Source organism: Symsagittifera roscoffensis, chromosome 5 (genome assembly GCF_963678635.1).
Source record: "Symsagittifera roscoffensis chromosome 5, txSymRosc1.1, whole genome shotgun sequence".
Classification (NCBI taxonomy): Eukaryota; Metazoa; Xenacoelomorpha; order Acoela; family Convolutidae; genus Symsagittifera; species Symsagittifera roscoffensis.
In genome coordinates, this window is record NC_087066.1 from 59,843,441 (window position 1) to 59,864,715 (window position 21,275).

The 21,275-nt window shown below is 34.8% G+C and overlaps 1 protein-coding gene across 3 annotated transcripts in view; it reads left to right on the plus strand.

Moving 5' to 3' along the window:
- Positions 1 to 6,990, plus strand: part of LOC134845494 (guanine nucleotide-binding protein subunit beta-1-like) — a 492,858-nt gene extending 485,868 nt beyond the window's left edge. For all 3 annotated transcript variants that reach the window (XM_063862391.1, XM_063862394.1, XM_063862393.1), the window contains exons 5-9: positions 3 to 165; positions 2,809 to 2,875; positions 3,033 to 3,234; positions 3,598 to 3,814; positions 4,779 to 6,990. In XM_063862391.1, the coding sequence (XP_063718461.1) occupies positions 3 to 165; positions 2,809 to 2,875; positions 3,033 to 3,234; positions 3,598 to 3,814; positions 4,779 to 4,885 (756 nt within the window). In that variant the 3' untranslated portion in view covers positions 4,886 to 6,990. The remainder of the gene's footprint in view (positions 1 to 2; positions 166 to 2,808; positions 2,876 to 3,032; positions 3,235 to 3,597; positions 3,815 to 4,778) is intronic.
- The last annotated feature ends 14,285 nt before the right edge of the window (positions 6,991 to 21,275 follow it).

Genomic DNA, 21,275 nt, shown 5'->3' on the forward strand with positions numbered 1-21,275 from the left:
AGGTGCATGCGATTCCTCTTCGATCGTCGTGGGTGATGACCTGTGCTTATGCGCCCAGTGGCAACCTGGTAGCGAGTGGAGGTCTAGACAACGTCTGTTCAATTTACACTCTCAGAACACGGGAAGGCAACGTCAAAGTTTCACGCGAACTCAGCGGACACACAGGTCAGTTAGTGCTATGCTAGGGTGAGGAGGACTTAATAACTTTTTATAAGTCTTAAGTCTTATTGACTTTTTTCGGCTTAAAGGGTTTCTGCTGAGGTATTTTCGGCTTTGTTAATGCATGGTAAATTCTCTATTTCACATTCTTTTGTGATTGTATGTTTTTGTATTTAAAAACTAGTTTGTTTTTCGATTTCGACGTAGCAGCTTTTTTCTTTCGTATCGCAAGTGACGCGAAGCTCCGCTTCGCCTCGGTGTTTAAATTGTTGTTCAATTCGATTTTTTATGTTCTATGTAAATCAAGTGGTAATTTTTTTTCAAATTTTTTCTTTTTTTTCTCGCGTCAAGATTTCTTGTGCTTGAATGGTTTCGGCTGATATTCTATCTGCCAGTTCTCTCACAACTCACATTTGAAAGACCAAATTATATTAAGTTCATTTGTGCTTCGGTGGAGAGAAGGGGGGCTACTTTGAGGTTGGCAATTGTACTCTGCATTTTTTTCTCAAATTGAACCACATTCGAGACAAACGTAAAAACTCACTCGATGTTTTTTTTACCCTTGCGACAAGCAAGGGTATTTGCGACCGGGTACTAGACTTTTTTCCTGTAAACAACTTTGTCCACAGGACTCGTCTAGACTCATATTTACCTTGTTTCGTAATGTATTCAAGTTTCTTAGCGTTCCTGGGCAACTTAGCCTGGAGATAACGAATATGCCTGGGACGGCAAATGTCCTGGGTTCGAGTCTGACCAGGACTTGTTTTTTTTCAAAAAAAATTTTGTCGGCCAATTATTTGTCTGCTTATCTGTTGCCGGCTTAGTGGTCACATCGTGAATTGTTTTTTACGCGCATTTTTTAATGTTGTTTTAAGTGTATGATTTACGCTTACATTTTCTAATTCAACTTACCGTGACTTCATATTTCCTTAGTTTTTTGTTTCGCTAAAAAAAATTCTCGGCCAAAATTATTTCGGTCTATTTTTTCTTAGGCCTCATGATCAGGACGTTTCAAGATCAACACATTATAAGCACTCTCCTCTGCTTTTTTCAAGCCGGTTGTTTGTTTACCAATCTGTTTGTTAAAATTTCATTTTCTTTCGTTTTGGAAATTTTTTTTTTTCACCTTTCGCAAATTTTTTAAGTTTTTCTTTGAAACTTCTGATTTTCAAAAAGGGGTATCAATTGAAAGATTGCCTACTCCCCTGTGTGCTTGTATACTCCCCTTGAATCTCTTTTTACTTGACCCCTCTGTCTTGGGCCTTCGAAAAAGTCTTTGGGGGGGATATTTGACCCATATTTTTATTTTATTTTTCGTTTTCTCAAAACTTTCTCCTCAAATATGGGTGTTGGTTTCAATGGATAGAACTGCTTTGAAAAGCTCACTTGCATGACTTTTTTTACTCATAAGTTTATGGCCCTCGGAATAGTCAAGCGTTTTGTTTTTGACCGTTTTGTGGACTTTTCTCGAAAACGAACCGCTCAAATCTTATATTATGAGTACAATGAGATAACAGGTAGTGGGAAGTTCTTCTGCATTAGCGGACACTTACAAAAAGTTTTACACAGAAAGTTATCGCCTTCTGAAAAGTCAAAATGTTGATTTTGGCGTTTTTTTGAAACTTTTTGTAAACTGCCCTGCCATACCTTAGATTTTGGATTGAATTCTCAGAACGGGCTTCGGGAGGTTCATTAACTTGTGCAACTACGCCCAATTTTTTTTACTCCAAAAGTTTTGGCATTCGGAAAAGTAAATTTTTTGGTTTTGTGACCGTTTTTTTTTTTTTAATTTTGACTTTTCTCCCAAATCTGATATTGTGGGTTTAATGTTAAGACCATTTATCCACGAGGGATAGGACCAACACAAGAGCTGTACAGCTCATCACGGCGAACCGCTGTTGTGCCCCTGTTTAAGAACTACATGCAATTTTTTTTTTTTGTGTTTTTTTGTTATTTTTTCTGGGCTGGGTAATGGTTGCTTCACCCTCAAGCAACGAGCACGGATCATGGTGGGCCTCGAACATCCGACCTATCGATTAAGAGGCGGAGACGTAACCACTTCACCACCGCTCCCCGTGTTTTTTATATAACTTATTAAGACCATTTATCCACGAGGGATAGGACCAACACAAGAGCTGTACAGCTCATCACGGCGAACTGCTGTTGTGCCCCTGTAATAAGATAACGGATAGTGGGAAGATTCTCCTAAGCCTACACTAAAAATGTATACCAGAAGTTATCGCCCTCTGAAAAGTCCTTTTTCTTAAACTTTTTGAATATTCCCCAAGTACCCTGCCATACCTGAGATTTTGGGTTCAATTCTCAGAACGGGCTTTTTTTTAAAGTTTTTTGACTTTTCTGGATAACTTTTCGCGTGCTCTTTTCGTTTTGTATCGCAAGTGATACAAAGTTCCGCTTCGCCTCTGTGTCAAACAACAAGAAGTTTTTGGCACTTTTTGGAAAGTTTTTTTTATCGGCGCGCGCTCTCTGATTCAATGAATATTGTCTCCAAAGGCGCTGTCAGAAAACCTGAAAGGGTGGCTTTGGGCCAAATTTCTGGGGTGGACTTAGAATTTTTTTCCTAAGTCTATTTTGTATCAAATGTAGAATGCTCAATACAGTTTGATTTGTACTGGTTTCTCGTTTCAGGCTATCTATCTTGCTGCCGCTTCATTAACGACAACGAAATCATAACAAGCAGTGGAGATATGACATGGTGAGTGTAGAAATTTTTGCATTTTTGACAGCAAAAGTTATGAAGCTGTAGCTAACACAAATCAGTAGTTTTCTTTTAGATGGATATGCTAATTGAATTGTTAAATGCTCAATCAATTGGTTGACGTATGAATGAATTTTCATGTTTGTGTTTTTAGCGGCCTTTGGGACATAGAGAAGAGTACTCTAGTGACACAGTTTGCGAACCACACGGGTGACGTCATGTTTCTCTCCATCTTCCCCGAGAGCAGAGTGTTCCTGTCCGGAGCATGTGACGCCAGTGCTAAACTCTGGGACATCAGAGACGGACAGTGCAAGCAAACATTCACAGGACACGAGTCAGACATAAACGCCGTCACTGTAAGTGCCATCACTCACAATAAGTTGCAATTTTAGGGATGAGAGCAGTGGTTGGCGTCAACTTTTTAGGAGAGCTCAGAAAATGAGAAAGGTCGACCAAAAAAGCTAATAGTGCTCTGCACTGTTTTTGAAAGTTTTTTTCTTAAATTTTAAAATGAGCTTTTGTCGCTTGCAATATATAATGGAAATACATTGTGCTTGAAAATTATCGTGAAAAACAAGTACAAATTAAGAGTTAGGAAAAAATCCGATTTTATCTGGAGGATATCTGCTTTGGTGATATTCCTGCTAGCGAGAGCGCATTCCTGAACTTGAGTGTGCAGAAGGTAACTGCGATTATGATGATTGCGTTTTTTTGTCCAGTTTTTCCCGAGTGGACAGGCGTTCGCGACTGGGTCAGATGACGCGACGTGCAGACTGTTCGACATCAGGGCCGACCAGGAGTTGGCTCTGTATGCGCATGACCAGATCATCTGTGGCATCACCAGTGTCTCCTTCAGCAAGAGTGGCAGACTCCTCTTCGCAGGCTACGACGACTTCAACGCCAACATCTGGGACTCCCTCAAGACAGAGCGATCAGGTACATCTACATTCACAAAAGTGCATGAGTTTAAAACAATTTTATCATCTAGTAGGCAGCAGAACCCACAAACCAACAAGGATAGCCGGTTACTGTGCAAGTAGCACAGAATGTTCCGAGCATAGTCATAAAACAAAAACAAAAAAGTTTTTTTTTTTTTTAAATTTTTGTCATTTTTTTCCAACGTGGTGTGATAAAAGGAGCTGAACGAGAAATTATATATTAAGCATATTCGACAGTCATAGTAAAATAAGCAAATTGATTTACAATTATTGTAGAAAAAGACTAGAAAAAAAAATCAAGTTTTTGTTTGAAGTTTTTGATTACAAAAAGGCGCGCTACAACACTCAAAAAACGAACGTTACTCGAATAAACTAAGTTTTTACCTTTTTACACTACGAGCTTGCGAGCGGTTGTGTATTAGTGCGAACGTTATTTTTTTCTAATCTAACTCTTATTCACTTATTTGGTGGCACTTATTTGGTGGCACTTTGTCTATAATCACGATTTGTTCTCTGCTTTATTTGTGGCTAGTGTTTGTGGGTTATTAAGCGTCCGTGGCTGAGTGGTTAGTGCGCGAGTTTCATAATCTCTAGGTCGCAGATAGAATCTGAGACGTAGCCGAATTTTTACTAATTCGAGGCTTATTTCTTCTTTTCTTTTTGCTACAGACATGAAAATTTATATATCTGATAGACGTAAGGTTATACATCAGCTAATTTTATAGAATCGATTTAATATGTAAAGCTATAACAGTGATTTTTGAGAGGTGGCGGTGTTCTTTTATCTCTGAAAGGATTTAATTTGTACTGTTCAACGTCATTCGTTGTCTAAATTTTGCAGAATTGTTGCCGTGAAGTCACATTAGTCGCGTTACGTAGTCTCCTTTTTGAAACAGTGTGTCTTGCAAAGATGCTAGAGCCTAATTGTATCTTGTTATTAAACGGTTATTTTGTGTCGCCAGGAGTGCTTGCTGGACATGACAACAGAGTGTCGTGTTTGGGAGTGACGGACGACGGAATGGCAGTAGCAACTGGCTCATGGGACTCCTTCCTACGAGTCTGGAACTAGAACCCCTCCCCTTCATTGAACTAGCCTAGCTGATTACAAACAAACAAGCCGACGACAGCAGGACATACATGATATATTGGATCATCTAGTAGGCCACACAAACAAATGCAAATACACGCAATCAATGAAGGCGACTAAATTTAAATCCTAAACATATGCGATTAGAGTTCTAGCGTTCCCCTGGAAAAGAAATACAGCTTGTCTCGTACCTTGGAGGTCAATAAAACACGCGGAAGATGTTAAGGGTCGTCTTAAATATTGGCAGTAAAACTTGTTCACATCACCCAGATTGCTACTACCATCTGAAACGGAAACTGAAATTCAGACCGAGCTAGTTTACCTCATTGTATCAGAATTTACCCACATCGAAGTTGATTATAGACTCAGTTGTTATGCTTTGTCGGCTATTGCTTGAAGTTGTAGCTTCGGTTTGAATTGAATAATTTATCCAGAATATGACCGTCATAATGTCAACTATTCGACGTGCTTTTCGAATAGAACAGGCATTCTAGTCTGAATCTATAGAAAGATCATCTCCGCGCGGTTTTATTAAAAATTTATTTTATTCCTGTTCATTTTTGGAAATGCAGATCAATTTGAATAATCTTTTTATAATCTAAGGATCAATTATTAATTTGTCGATATGTTGCTTTTAATTATTATTCGTGGTTTCGATTTAAATCCTCCCAAGCACTAACGCGGGCGGAAGTTACCCACAAATATTGTCCTCTAAATTCCTTCACTTTTCTTCCCCATCCTATTTATTTCCTGAATCACCCCCACCCCTTCCCTCTCCCAACATACCAACCCATTTACCTTACTTTAACTATGTCTACTATTTTCTGACCTGCCAATGTGTTGCAATTCTATCTTTTCGAATTGGCAAAAACTATCATGAGTAGTTTATTTAGAACAAATGGAGTTTCAGGAGCTGTTCGATCTTATCTTAAAGAAAAGCTTCCTATATTGAGATTGCAAAAGTAGTGTCTACTGAAAATGAAATGGGTTGTTTCTTTTCAGCTTGATTAAAATTCAAAGTATGACCAAACTGGTTTGATGTATGAACACATTGTGTTTCACAAACTGCTGGCGTTGATTGCAATACGCAAATTGTTAACGTAAACTGAAATGATTCTAATGGTTCCGTAGTATTTGAAAGAGAGTTCAGTTTGGTTGTTTGGGTCATGCTTTGTTTGTGTTGGAAATGTATAATACTTCATGAGTGCTCGTTTCGTTTGATAAAAGCCCTCTCATCTTGTCTTTACTTCATAATATGTACTACATTTCCACATGCAAAACCCAAAAAAATCTATCTCAACCTAAATGCTCTGCATAAATGAACGCAAAACAATACTTCCACCTTCAAAATAATGTGAAATGAATTTGTGAATTGAATGCATGTCAAGCATTTGTCTATCTTTTATATTCTCAGTCGTCAACTTCCTCGTAGTGATTATTAATACAATTCAATAAATAAATAAAATAAATAATCACGACAGAACAAAAACCGTTTATTAATTGTCTAACGTGCTTCTTTTCTACCTATTCAAAAATATTTCATAATTTATTTGCCCAAATTTCAGTAGTAAGTAGCGCATGAAACTACCAACTACAGAATTTTAAAAGAGCTTATTTGGTTCTAAAAGCCATCTCAGAGAAATTGTCAATTAAGTGAATCAGAGCTACGTATGTGAAATCAACATAGCCTTGGGCAAAGCAAATGTTGGTAGTTTCTGCAATTGTTTTAACAGTGCATCATGAAAACAGTAATTTTAATCAAATTTTGGTATGGAAAGACAATTAGTTACTAAATTTTATCATCTCACTGAAATTCATGCGTTTTTGCATTTGACAGCAATTAGTTTGATCGAAATTTCAGTAAGAAGTTCAATTCACCATTGAGCCAATGTTTATATAGTGGTTTCTAACGAAAAAAAAGCAACAATGACTTTCGCTTAAAAGCAACTGTTTGTTTGTGATTGGCACAATTGCATCGAAAGTCTTTGTTGTGATTTAAACGATTTTTATGCTTATTGAGAAGTATTACATGTTTTCATCCCATGCTCTTCCGATTATGTTTTCGCAATTGAACATTTTTAATTTCAGTAGTTTTTCCTCATTAACTAGGCTATGTTCAATTTTCCCAAGCTGCAATAGAGTTATCGAAGAAGTTTCATCAATCGATAAAAGAATTGTAAAATTCAAAAAGATCTGATCGTTTTTTTCTCCAAAAGCCGGAGGTAATTTTTGTTTGTTTGAGCTTAAGTTCACTTTGTTGGTTGCTATGACCGGTTTTTGAAATCACCCGTTTTGTGATTTTTTCGAGACTGAGTATGAGCATTTTGCCTCAAACAAAGAACATTTTCGTTAGTCTAACTCAATTTTCAATGGAAGAAGTAAAGTTTCTTTTAATTAAGTAGAATTTTGCTCATATGCCCCGCTATTTTCTAAAATGCCTGTTTTGTGGAGTGCGTTTTCTGAAAAGTTTCACAGGTGATGCATTCAAAAGCTGGTGATATTTTGTCGGTTGATAGGTTTCGACTAACTTTTTCCAGGGAGTGTTTGCATATTAATTCAGTTATGAAGTATTTTCCTCAAAATTTGTCTGCTTGTGGTCAACTTACCGTGGCTTTGTCGACTCTCATTAACGCAAACTAAATCTGTAATAATTTGGACTCATTTCGTAGGCGAGGTGCTTATAGCCTGTTGTTCCGTGGGTTATATTTAAAGAAGTTAAACATCACTTGAGTCTATTTCTTTCCGGTGCGGCCCGCTCTTTTTGGGTACCAGCTAATGGTTCTAATAACCTAACCCTTTTTTGGTTTTAGTCGTCTAAATAGATTTTTTGTGAACTTTGTTGGCAAACTTTGTTTAATTTGAAGCTTATTTCCTTCCCCTGTTTCCTTTTTTGATTGTTTTTCCACATAGACATTTTGTTTAATTGCGTCTATTACTCTTATGCAATCTTCGTTTGGCCATGTTTTAGTTAAAGGGGGGGTCGTTTTCGTTCCGCTCATTTAAAAAATTCAGGCGTGTTAGTATTCAGGTGTGTTTGAGTTTTTTCTTTTTTTTGTGTTCCACAAAAACAGGTACCACAAATAATCATCGCAGAGGGTTGAGTTATATACCATTTTAAGCCCTTTTAGTCATGATTCGAATAACCTTAAACAGTTTAGAAAAAGTTTTCCCAGTGTCGAGAAAAACCGGATTGAGTTTTTTGATTTTTCGTCTAATTTTGAGTGAGGGAACAGGTTTTCAATAAATTCTTTTGATAGATTAAAAGCTTAGTTGCTTAATTTAAGCGGCTAAAACTAGTTTTTTTTTCGAAATTTTGCCGATAAAGTATTTAGAAAAACAAATCAATCAAAAAAACATATATCAACATTGTTCTGAAATTTGTTTTTTCAACATATGGCAGAATTTTTTTTGGTCTGAAAAATGTATTAACAATGAGTAAGTTCGAAAACAATTTTCATTTGAGTGAATCTAAGCAATAACTAGCCTGTTCACTCGTAAAACTAAGCCTGCTCGCGTGTTTTGTATGCTCGAAGTTAAACAAACTAAATCAAAAATTCAAACTGATTTTCTTGGCACTACGCGATTTTTTAAGGATTTTTAGTGACGTTAGAATCACGAGTGAAAGGGCTCTAATAGAATATATCATTCGACTAATTCCGATCATTATTTGTGGTACCTGACTTTGCGTGGAAAACAAGAAATCTAAAACACTTGAATACAAATTTTAAATGGTCGGAATACTAATGGCGTACTAGTAAAAGTTTTTTGAACTTCTTGATTTTTAGGTCGCAGCTGCTGACATGCTCAATTTAGCGAAAAGTCAACTAAATCATCTATCTCATTGAAATTGATATCAAATATACGTGTCCAAAGGCTGATTGATATAACTGTCCAAAACATAGTTGCTGCTTTTTATATTTCCGACCATTGGAAATTGGGAGCAAGTTTGTATTGGGGTTTGTTTTGGTTTTTTCCACGCTAAATCAGGTACCGGAAAAATCATAGGAAAGAGTCGAATGATATATCATATTGAAGGCTTTTCAGTCGTGACTAGTTTCTAAAAATTCAAAAAATTTTCTCAGTGTTGCGACAAAAACCTGTTTGAAAATTCTGAATTTTGGTCTAATTTCGAGCGAACAAGGTGAGCGAGCAAGCTTATTTTGTTTATCAACCGAAATCATTTGCCAACAATAATCAGCGTAACGAATGAGGTAGTTTGTCAGATTGAAGCACTTTCAGTCTTGATCCGAGCGAAGTAAAGTATTCAAAACGTTGCCCCTGTGTCGAGAAAAACTGTTTCAGTCTTATTTTGCTGTAATTTTATTTTACTTCGTTGCGTCTTAAAGCTCAATTTTCTATTTAACTTGTTGAGTATAATTTTAAAAAAAGATCAATTCCGTTTTTTGGATTGTCCTGCCATGGTTTTATGTCGTCAAAAGTTGTCAAATTATGATGAGTCGATGAACGTTGTCTTGTTGGTTTTTTGTTCTTATTTTTGTTCAGGAATTTTTTTTAAAAAATGCTCTAATAACTAAGATGTGCATTCATACATATTAATGCATTTATGAATGCAATTAGGTTTATAATTTTTTTTGTTTCATTTCTTAAATCTACTAAAAGCTAGTTAAAATAGCAATCTCCAAAAACCAAGATGGAAATGGCGCAAAAAACGTGAATGACTTCTTTTTTGCAAGCAGTTTTTAGATTTTTCAGCATAGTTGATCCAATTAAAACATAATTGATCCAGTCAATTCAGACTAAAAACGTATTGATCCAATTTTCCAAAATGAGTGAATTTTGTCAAAGTGTAAATCATCAAAATGTCCTGAATTTGAAAGGGTTATGCTCTTACACTTTTTACCTTTAATTTCGACTGTTGAAATTTTTTCAAAAAAGTCTTTTTTTTCCGTTTTTTTCGTGCGTTCATTTGATCTTTTTAAAATTGCGAAAGCAAGTCTCTTAATCGGGAACTAGACGTTTTTCCTTTTAAAATTTCTACTTAAAAATCTTATTTGCTTTTCTTTTTTTGCTGTTTTGAACCGTAACAACTTTTAGGTTTATTCCCATTTGGCTCGAGGCAATGCCGTTGCTCTAGGTTTTGGGTCCCATGGATAAAACGGTTTATGTGAGGTTTTCCTGCATTAGTGGCTACGCCGAATTTTCTGCTTCAAAAATTATGGCCCTCGCAAAGTCGAAAATTTAATTTTGTTGACCATTTAATTTTGTTGACCATTGAGTTCAATCTAAAGAACTGTTTGCCGGGAAGCTTCTCTGCATGTGCGCCTACGACCAGTTTTTCTTATACAAAATTTATGACCCTTAGAAGAGTCAAAAAAGTATTTTTTGAAGATTTTTTTAAATTTGTTTTTGTTTTTTCTCAAAACGTACTCTCCCAAATCGAATTTTTTAGGTTTAACCAAAGTAACAGGTTGCGGAAGCTCTCCTGCAAAATTGACTGCGCTCAATTGTTTTTACGCAAAAGTTATGGCCCTCGGAAAAGTCAAAATTTGTTTTTTATACTGTTTTTTACTAACATCGCGGATTACTAACATTTTTTTGTTGAACTTTTCTTGATTTTATGGTTGCAGCTGCTGACATGCTCAATTCAGCCTAAACTAAGTCTTCTATCTCAATGAAACTACTATCGCATATCATCGGAAAAGGTTGAGTGATATATCATATTAAAACTTTATCAGTCGTGACTTGAACTCTTAAAAAATTCAAAAAGCTTTCTCAGTGTCGAGAAAATTTTTTTGAATTTTTTGAATTTTGTTCTAATTTCGAGCGAATAAGGTGAGCGAGCAAGCTTATTTTGTTTATCAACCGAAATCATTGGCCAAGAATAATCAGCGTAACGAATGAGGTAGTTTGTCAGATTGAAGCACTTTCAGTCTTGATCCGAGCGAAGTAAAATATTCAAAACGTTGCCCCTGTGTCTAGAAAAACTGTTTGAGTCTTATTTTGCTGTAATTTTATTTTACTTCGTTGCATCTTAAAGCTCAATGTTCTATTTAACTTGTTGAGTATAATTTTAAATAAAATATCAATTCCGTTTTTTGGGTTGCTTTTTTTGCTTTGTTTAGTATGTATGGAACTGAATTTTTTTCGGTGAAAATTTAGTCGTCGGACTTTCGTTTGCCTGCTCAAGTTTTGGTTAGGTGCCACATCACGGACTTTTGCTGTACTTAAAGAGAGTATCAAGGTAGTTGCAAGTGTTGATCATTGTATTTTCAGGAAGATTTAAACTTTTAAAAAGTTTTTCAAAAGAATAGGTGTTTTTCTGCTCAACTGGTTTCTGCTCAAAGATGGTGTCGGCTTTGTTTCCGGTTCGTAAATTTTGTTCCGCTGCTAATTACCCTTGCGATAAACAAGGGTATTGTAATCGGTTACTAGATTTTTTTCTCGTCCATAATTTTGTTCACAGGATTAATTAACCTTCCACAACTCATTAATATTACCACAACTCAAATTTAATAATTTTGTAAACTTACCACATCTGATTTTGGATTTTTTGTTTTTTTTTTTTCGTTTTTTTTTCTAATATTTCAACAGTTTCAGTTTTGTTTTCGGCGCAACAGGTTTCGACTCAAAGTTTCTCCCCTTGTTTTCGCTCGGTAAATGAATACTATTTCTTAAGGCTGTTTATGAATTCCATGCGATACTAACTTGAAGTTTTTGTAGCTGTAATTTTTCAACTTTTTTTCAAGTTATTTTTTCCAATTTAGTTTTTCAGCATTTTTTTTACTTCAGTTTTTTCCCATTCACTAACTTGAAGCGCAACTTTTTTCCAACTCAAGTGTTCCAAAGCCCTGCTTTGCCTCTGTGTTTAAAGTTTGAATGGCATTTTAAACTAGAAATCAAGCTTGATAAAGACAGTTATTATGAAAAATGTATGGGATTGGGTTTGTGTTTTTTCTGACGCTTTCGAAACGCCTTTACGTTTGCAAAAAATTTGGTTTTCCCGAAAATTACCTTGCCGTTTTTCAAAAAAAGGTTACTAATGGAAAGACCTCCGGCTCTGTGTGCTTGCATAGTCTCTTTTTTAACTCACTATCGACATCCTTCAAAAATGTCTGATTCTCTCCACAGACTTTTTCGAAGGCTGTAGTTAGTGGTGTAAAAAAAGTGGCTTCTGCAGGTCCACAGGGGAGGCGGAGACTTATATTTTTGTAGCTTTCTCGTTTTTCAAAAACTAGGCTTTCAAATCTAGGTTTTGGGTCCCATGGATAAAACGGTTTATGTGAGGCTTTCCTGCATTAGTGGCTACGCCGATTTTTCTGCTTCAAAAGTTATGCCCTCGCAAAGTCGAAGATTTAAATTTGTGGACCATTTTGAGTTCAATCTAAAGAACGGTTTGCCGGGAAGCTTCTCTGCATCTGCGCCTACGCCCAGTTTTTCTTATAGAAAATTGATGGCCCTTTGAAGAGTCAAAGGTGTATTTTTTCAGAATTTTTTTAAATTTATTTTTGTTTTTTCTCAAAACGTACTTTCCCAAATCGAATTTTTTAGGTTTAACCAAAGTAACAGGTTGTGGAAGCTCTCCTGCAAAATTGACTGCGCTCAATTGTTTTTACGCAAAAGTTATGGCCCTCGGAAAAGCCAATATTTGTTTTTTATACCGTTTTTACACTTGCGACGTAGTGTAAAAGTATGAACCTCTTTTTTCCGACCTTACTCGCAAATAACATTTTTTTGACTTCTTATGTTTTTTGTAAGTTTGTGTGGTATCGCAAGTGGTGCAAAGCTTTGCTTCGCTCTGTTTTGCTTGTTTTTGTTTTTAGTTCTGCTGAGTGATTTGCTTTTCCTGATCTTCAGGAAGTGGCAAGGAACTTTTAGTTTCGCGCGTATTTTTTCTCGAACAGTCAAGTTTCCAAATGAAACGTTCTATTGGTTCTTGTGCGATGTCCTTTTAAGTTATCTTACTGTTGTAGAGTTCAAAGAAAGAAGGGTGTTGCAATCGGGTACTAGCTTTTTGCCTCGTGCATAACTTTGTTCACAGGACTCGTTAATCTTCTGACAGGCTCAATTTCTTGGAAATTTGGATACAACTTCTATCATATATGTAATTATTAAGTAAAGTGTGTTTCAGGTAGTAACTACCTTTTCAAACGTTTTCTAATTTTTTTTGGTTTCGTGGTCTTCGTCTTAGTATCTGTCGTTTCTTTCCCGTTTTTCACTACGGCACTTTTTAGCTGGTAGGTCTTTGATTGCTTTACTTTTTCATCATGGGTTTTGTTTCAATTAAAATAGTTTTTACCATAACTCAAAGTTCAAAGTTTTGTAAACTTACCATGTCTGATTTTGAGTTTTTTTTCGCTTTTTCATATGAATATTACAACAGTTTATGCTAAATCCACTTAATCAATTTATATTGCGCAAGTTCGGGGCACAATTTATCCTTATGCGATCATGTCTTTCAGTTTGGATTGGTCATACAAACTTTTGAAGCTTATGAAATTTGTTATGTCAAGAGTTTTGTTTTCAGCTCAACAGGTTTCGACTCAAAAATTCTCCCCTTGTTGTTGCTCAGTAAATGATTTCTTTTTCTTAAGGCTGTTTATGAACACCATGCGATACTAACTTGAAGTTTCTGTAGCTGTAATTTTTCAACTTTTTTCAAGTTATTTTTTCCAATTTAGTTTTTCAGCATTTTTTTTCTTCTTCAGTTTTTTTCCATTCACTAACTTGAAGCGCAACTTTTTTCCAACTCAAGTGTTCCAAAGCCCTGCTTTGCCTCTGTGTTTAAAGTTTGAATGGCATTTTAAACTAGAAATCATGCTTGATAAAGACAGTTAATATGAAAAATGTATGGGATTGGGTTTGTGTTTTTTCTGACGCTTTCGGAACGTCTTTGCTTTTGCAAAAAATTTGGTTTTCCCGAAAATTACCTTGCCGTTTTTCAAAAAAAAGGTTACTAATGGAAAGACCTCCGGCTCTGTGTGCTTGCATAGTCTCTTTTTTAACTCACTATCGACATCCTTCAAAAATGTCTGATTCTCTCCACAGACTTTTTCGAAGGCTGTAGTTAGTGGTGTAAAAAAGTGGCTTCTGCAGGTCCACATGGGAGGCAGAGACTTATATTTTTGTATTTTTCTCGTTTTTCAAAAACTAGGCTTTCAAATCTAGGTTTTGGGTCCCATGGATAAAACGGGACCAACATTTGTTTTTTATACCGTTTTTACACTTGCGACGTAGTGTTAAAGTATGAACCTCTTTTTTCCGACCTTACTCGCAAATAACATTTTTTTGACTTCTTATGTTTTTTGTACGTTTGTGTGGTATCGCAAGTGGTGCAAAGCTTTGCTTCGCTCTGTTTTGCTTGTTTTTGTTTTTAGTTCTGCTGAGTGATTTGCTTTTCCTGATCCTCAGGAAGTGGCAAGGTACTTTTAGTTTTGCGCGTATTTTTTTTCGCACAGTCAAGTTTCCAAATGAAACGTTCTATTGGTTCTTGTGCGATGTCCTATATAAGTTATCTTACTGTTGTAGAGTTCAAAGAAAGAAGGGTGGTGCAATCGGGTACTAACTTTTTGCCTCGTGCATAACTTTGTTCACAGGACTCGTTAATCTTCTGACAGGCTCAATTTCTTTGAAATTTGAATACAACTTCTATCATCTATGTATTTATTAAGTAAAGTGTGTTTCAGGTAGTAACTACCTTTTCAAAAGTTTTCTAATTTTTTTTTGATTTCGTGGTCTTCGTCTTAGTATCTGTCGTTTCTTTCCCGTTTTTCACTACGTCACTTTTTAGCTGGTAGGTCTTTGATTGCTTTACTTTTTCATCATGGGTTTTGTTTCAATTAAAATAGTTTTTACCATAACTCAAAGTTCAAAGTTTTGTAAACTTACCATGTCTGATTTTGAGTTTTTTTTTCGCTTTTTCATATGAATAGTTCAACAGTTTATTTTAAATCCACTTAATCAATTTATATTGCGCAAGTTCGGGGCACAATTTATCCTTATGCGATCATGTCTTTCAGTTTGGATTGGTCATACAAAGTTTTGAAGCTTATGAAATTTGTTATGACAAGAGTTTTGTTTTCAGCTCAACAGTTTTCGACTCAAAGATTCTCCCCTTGTTGTTGCTCAGTAAATGATTTCTTTTTCTTAAGAACTAACTTGAAGTTTTTGTAGCTGTAATTTTTCGCCTCTGTGTTCAAAGTTCAAATCGCAATTTAGACTATACAGTTATGATGAAATAATACAGTTATGACGAAAAATATGAGATTGGGTTTTTGTTTTTATTTTTTTGACGCTTTCGGAAAATCTTCTATTTTGCAAAATTTTTGGTTTTTCCAAAAATTACTATGATGTTTTTCAAAAAAGAGCTACTAATGGAAAAACCTCCGGCTCCTCTGTGTAGCATAGTCTATTTTTTACCACACTACCTACAGCCTTCAAAAAAAGTCTGTGATTCTCCCCACAGACTTTTTCGAAGGCTGTAGACAGTGAGTTAAAAAAGAGAAGTGGCTTCTGCTGGCCCACACGGGAGCCGAAGACCCACATTTGTTTCGTTTTCTCAAAAACAACTCTTTCAAATTTAGGTTTTGGGTTCAGTGGATAAAACGGCTTATGGGAGCCTTTACTGCATAAGTGGCTATGCCCAATTTTCGGTTTTAAAAATTATGGCCCTCTGAAAAATCAAAACTTTATTTTTTTAAACCATTTTTGATTTCCAAAGAACGTTTTGATGGGAAGCTTTTGACAGTTTTGGAAGTTTTTTGGCTGTTCTCGAAAATTATCCTCCCAAATCGGAAATTTTAGGTTTAGCCGAATTAACACGTTGTGGGAAGTTCTGCAAAATCGACTACGCCCAATTTTTTTTACACAAAAATTAAAGCCCTCGGAAATATCAAAATTTGTTTTTGTACTGTTTTTTTTTACAGTAGTGGCGTAGTGTATTAGTATGAGCCTCTTTTTTTCCGAACTTAATCGAAAATAACCTTTTTTTGACCTTTGTTTTTTCTATGTTTGTGTTGTATCGCAAGTGGTGCGATACTTCGCTTCGCTCTGTGTTTTACTTGTTTTTCAGTTCTGCAGAGTGATTTGCTTTTCTTGATCTTCAGGAAGTGGCCAGTAATTTTTAAATTTGCGCGTTTTTTTTCTCGCACAGTCAGGTTTCCAAATGAAATGTCGTATTGGTTTTTGTGCGATGTCCTATTTATTTTACTGTTGTAGAGTTCACAGAAACTTGTTAATGAAACTTTTCATTGTTGCTGCAGACTAATTATGTTTTTTTTGTTAACAAGTTGGGGCGAAAGTTTTTACAGCTCGAAATTTTTTATGCCTTAAACTCTAATTGAAAAAAAATTTTTATCTTTGATCTTTTATCGAAAAGTAGTCTCATTTGGGAGAGCTAGTGTCTTGAAATGGGGAACTAACTTTTTCTCTCGTAAAGCAACTTTCCTTACAAATCAGTTAGAAATTGGGAAGTTCTTTTATTAATGAAACTTGACAACTTCGAGACTCCTTCCCACTTGGCCTAAGTTCAGGGCTTTGAGTTCTGGTTGGACCTTGTTTTTTGTTCCGACCATTGAAAATGGGAAGAAACTTTGTATTCGGGTGTGTTTTAGTTTTTTATTTCCTTTTTTTAGCTACCTCAAATTCAGCTACCTCAAATAAATATTAGCCAGGGTTGAGTATTATATCATATTAAAGCCCTTTTAGTCGTGATTCGAACAACATAAAATAATTTTAAGGATGTTTTTACGGTGCTGAGAATAACCAGCTTGAAATTTTTGATTTTTAATTTAGTTTCTTGCTAATTAGTAGGGTAGTTGGTAATTGCAATCGTTTGTTTAAGCTTGATTTGAAATTTTTCAATTTTTAGTTTTTTAGTTTATTGGCCATTCGATAAATACTTAATGTTCAATAATTACTGGTGATGGTTTTTTTACTGCTTTTCTGAAATGACTTTCAATTTTTCTCATTTTTTTATGGATTTTGTCCTCTAATTTTTGGTTCACTAGCTTGCAATGCTACGCTGGCGTTGTGACGCAAAGTTGCAAAGCTACGCATCACCTCTGTGTGAACGTTTAACAATTGCCATTTTGGTCAACTTGTGTACTTTAACGCGCGATCTATTTCGTTCTATTAAAGCGTGAGCGGTAATTTCATTGCTCATGAAAACTACTCTAAATTGATTTGAGGCGAGCTTTTTGGTCTAGTCGACAAATTATTAGATGCAAACACGACTGTTTGTATATCATGGCAAAATCTTATTGTTCTGACTGTACATTATTTGGTCCCGGATATTTTTGGTAAAGAGATATTAAAACTGTTAAAGAAATATTGACAAAATATGAATTTCGGGCTGGCAATATCAAAAATTGTGTGATAAATTTGATTTTTAGAAGAAATTATAGTGACTTAGTGTTTTTTCATGATTCAATTTCTAAAGATTTTGTCATCCTCGAGTTTTCGCTACGCATTAATAACACGCCTTTTCTTTTCAGCATCTATTAACTGAAAGTAACTTCAAAAACTCTATGGACGCCAAATTTTCAAAGGGGACAAAGGTTAACAAAGGCGTTGGTGAAATTGTTCAAGCCAAAATCAAGAATATTCTAGAAGCTTTTTCTGATCCAAATATTGGATGAGTATCAACTTGAGACCTTTTCTTAGGTCAAGGCAAAATGTGTAATCAGATTGTCTTGACGTTTTGAGAAACGTCTTCAATTTCGAGACTTAAATGACTAACGCTCAAATTTTAAATTCCCAAAAATATGGTGCTTTCAGGATACTCTCAGGGGTTGCAAATCAAGCCTCAAAAAATGTCTGCTCAAATCTTTTTGGCTTCCTTTTGAGATATGACGTTTTTCATGATTTTTTTGAAATTTTTTTCAAAAAATTTAAAATGAAAAGCTTCAAAAAATCTGAAAATTCCGATCTTTAAGTCGGGTCCTGTCAGAGTACTTTCAAGAAATGCGAATCTTGCCTCAATTCGTTTTAACTGCCAAGAAATAACGTTTTTATAAATTTTTGAAGTTTTCAAAAAATTCAAATAAAAAAACTTATCAAAAAATAAATTGGGCAACTTTATGTTGGGCTGCTTTCAGTGTTATTTAAGCAGTGTTACAAAATTGACCCACATTTTTGAATAAACATTGTATTTTTTTGTTTTCGAGATATAACAATTTTAAAGATTTTCTCATAATTTTTCGATGAATTTGGATTTTAAACAGTTAACAACAAAGTTTCAATTATCCAACCTCATAGTTGGGTGCTGTCACGATACTCTCGGAGGCTGCAAGTCTTGCCTCCGGATATTGCTGATCAATTACTGATCAAAATATTCCGAGTTATGACGTTTTTTTATCATTTTTGAAGAAAAACTCAGATTGAAAAAATTTCTCAAACTTGGGGTGCTTTCAGGGTTCTTCCAGGGTTTGCAAAATTGACTTGAATCTGAATAATTAAATGTTTTTAGCTTTCCAGATATGACAATTTTTTTTTTTCATAAATTTTTAGAAAACTTAACAACAAATTTTTAAATATCCAACCCCTTAGTTTGGTGCTGTCAGGATACTTTCGGAGCTTGCAAGTCTTACCTCCAAATATGACTGATCAACAACTTTTAACTTTCGAGATAAGATGTTTTTTGTGATTTTTTGAAAAGTTTGATTTAGTAAATGTCACAGAATACGAAATTAGCAACCTTATGGTGGCTGCTTGTAGGGTTCTCCCAAGGGTTGCGAAATCGACTACAAATTTTGACTACAAATTTGAACAATTTTTTTTTAATTTACGAGATATGACAACTTGTGTGATTTTTTGAAATATTTGATTGAGTAAAATTATTAGATTTTGAACTTAGCAACTGAATGGTGGAGTGGTTTCAGTGTTCTCCCAGGGATTGGTTGCTAAATCGACTCATAAACTTGAATAACTAAATACTTTTAGTTTACGAGATATGACAATTTTTTCATAAATTTACGAAAAACTTGAACTCAAAAACTTACCAAAGTTTGAATTTTCCAACTACATAATTAAGTGCTGTCAGGGTTTCCTCAGAAGTTGCAATCTTGCTTCCAAATATGACTGACCAAAACTTTTAAGCTTCCCAGATATGACATATTTTGCGATTTTTTGAAAAATTCAATTTAATAAACTTCACAGATTTTGAAATTAGCAACCTAATGGTGTGATGTTTTCAACTTTTTCCCAAAGGTTGCTAAATTGACTCAAAAAATTGAATTTTTGAACAATATTATTTTACGAGATATGACATTTTGTGTGATTTTGTAAGTAAATTTTTTGAAAAACCTGGAACTGAAAAATTACCAAAACTTCTAACTCCATAATTGGGTGCAGTCAGGGTACTCTCAGAGGCTGCAAACCTTGTCTTGAAGTATGGCTAGTCAAAACTTATCATCTCTGAGATATGACATTTTCTAAAGATTTTTCACTTTAAGAAATGAAATTATTAAAAAGTTTGGGTTGCAAATAATGAAATCCCCAACCTTATTATAGGTTGTTTAATGTTTTTTTTGTAAACGCAATGCCAATTGATAAATGAGTTTTTTCATCATTTAGCATGCTAGGTTTTTGTAAATAACCACTCCAATGGTCTGATTTGAAAAATTAACTTTTTGCTTATCCTTTTAGTGTACAAAAAATCAAACGTTTCATAGTTAGTTTGACTGGGTTACTGAGAGAAACTTGGTTTTTTTATGCTGGTTCAAATAGCTTTAAAATGTTTGATCTTTCATCGTTTCACTGGCTTGCTTAAAAATATTTCCGAACTGGTTTAAGTACAAGTTTGTTAGTTGGGACGTTTAAGTTCAGATGGGTCCCGGAAGAAACTTATAGGCTCTCAAATTTTCGAAAAGATGGCTCGTATTTGCTTACTTATGTTTTTGAAATATTTGATTGAGTAAAATTATTAGATTTTGAACTTAGCAACTGAATGGTGGAGTGGTTTCAGTGTTCTCCCAGGGGTTGGTTGCTAAATCGACTCATAAACTTGAATAACTAAATATTTTTAGTTTACGAGATATGACAATTTTTTCATAAATTTACGAAAAACTTGAACTCAAAAACTTACCAAAATTTGAATTTTCCAACTACATAGTTAAGAGCTGTCAGGGTTTCCTCAGAAGTTGCAATCTTGCTTCCAAATATGACTGACCAAAACTTTTAAGCTTCCCAGATATGACATATTTTGCGATTTTTTGAAAAATTCAATTTAATAAACTTCACAGATTTTGAAATTAGCAACCTAATGGTGTGATGTTTTCAGCTTTTTCCCAAAGGTTGCTAAATTGACTCAAAAAATTGAATTTTCGAACAATATTACTTTACGAGATATGACATTTTGTGTGATTTTGTAAGTAAATTTTTGAAAAACCTGGAACTCAAAAATTACCAAAACTTCTAACTCCATAATTGGGTGCAGTCAGGGTACTCTCAGAGGCTGCAAACCTTGTCTTCAAGTATGGCTAGTCAAAACTTATCATCTCTGAGATTTGACATTTTCTAAAGATTTTTCACTTTAAGAAATGAAATTATTAAAAAGTTTGGGTTGCAAATAATGAAATCCCCAACCTTATTATAGGTTGTTTAATATTTTTTTTTGTAAACGCAATGCCAATTGATAAATGAGTTTTTTCATCATTTAGCATGCTAGGTTTTTGTAAATAACCACTCCAATGGTCTGATTTGAAAAATTAACTTTTTGCTTATCCTTTTAGTGTACAAAAAATCAAACGTTTCATAGTTAGTTTGACTGGGTTACTGAGAGAAACTTGATTTTTTATGCCGGTTCAAATAGCTTTAAAATGTTTGATCTTTCATCGTTTCACTGGCTTGCTTAAAACAATTTCCGAACTGGTTTAAGTACAAGTTTGTTAGTTGGGACGTTTAAGTTCAGATGGGTCCCAGAAGAAACTTATAGGCTCTCAAATTTTCGAAAACATGGCTCGTATTTGCTTACTTATGTTTTTGAAATTTTCACAAGTATTGCGGAACCAATATTTATTACCTGTTTTTTCCTGGGACCCAAATATCATACTTGTACTCCGGTTCAAGCTAAAATACGTTCGAATTTGTTCAAAAAATCTTGACTTTCTGGGAGCCGATTTAATAAATTAAATTAAATTATTAAACGAAGAGTTTAGGTAGACTCGTTTCTGAGCGACCAAAAAGTCAGGTTAGTTTTGTGGTTAGCGCGTTCTCCTTTGGAACACGCCGATAGATCGATCGATCTCCACACACAACACATAATTTTTTGGAAGTTGGTCCGAACAAAAAAACCACCCCCTAGCAAATATGTTTTCATCAGTTCTGCAATTCGGAACAACGATTGCTCGAATGTTGGGGCTGAAACCGAGCTGGTAAAGAGATTATTGAAAAGTCAATTTGAGGTAGAAAAAAA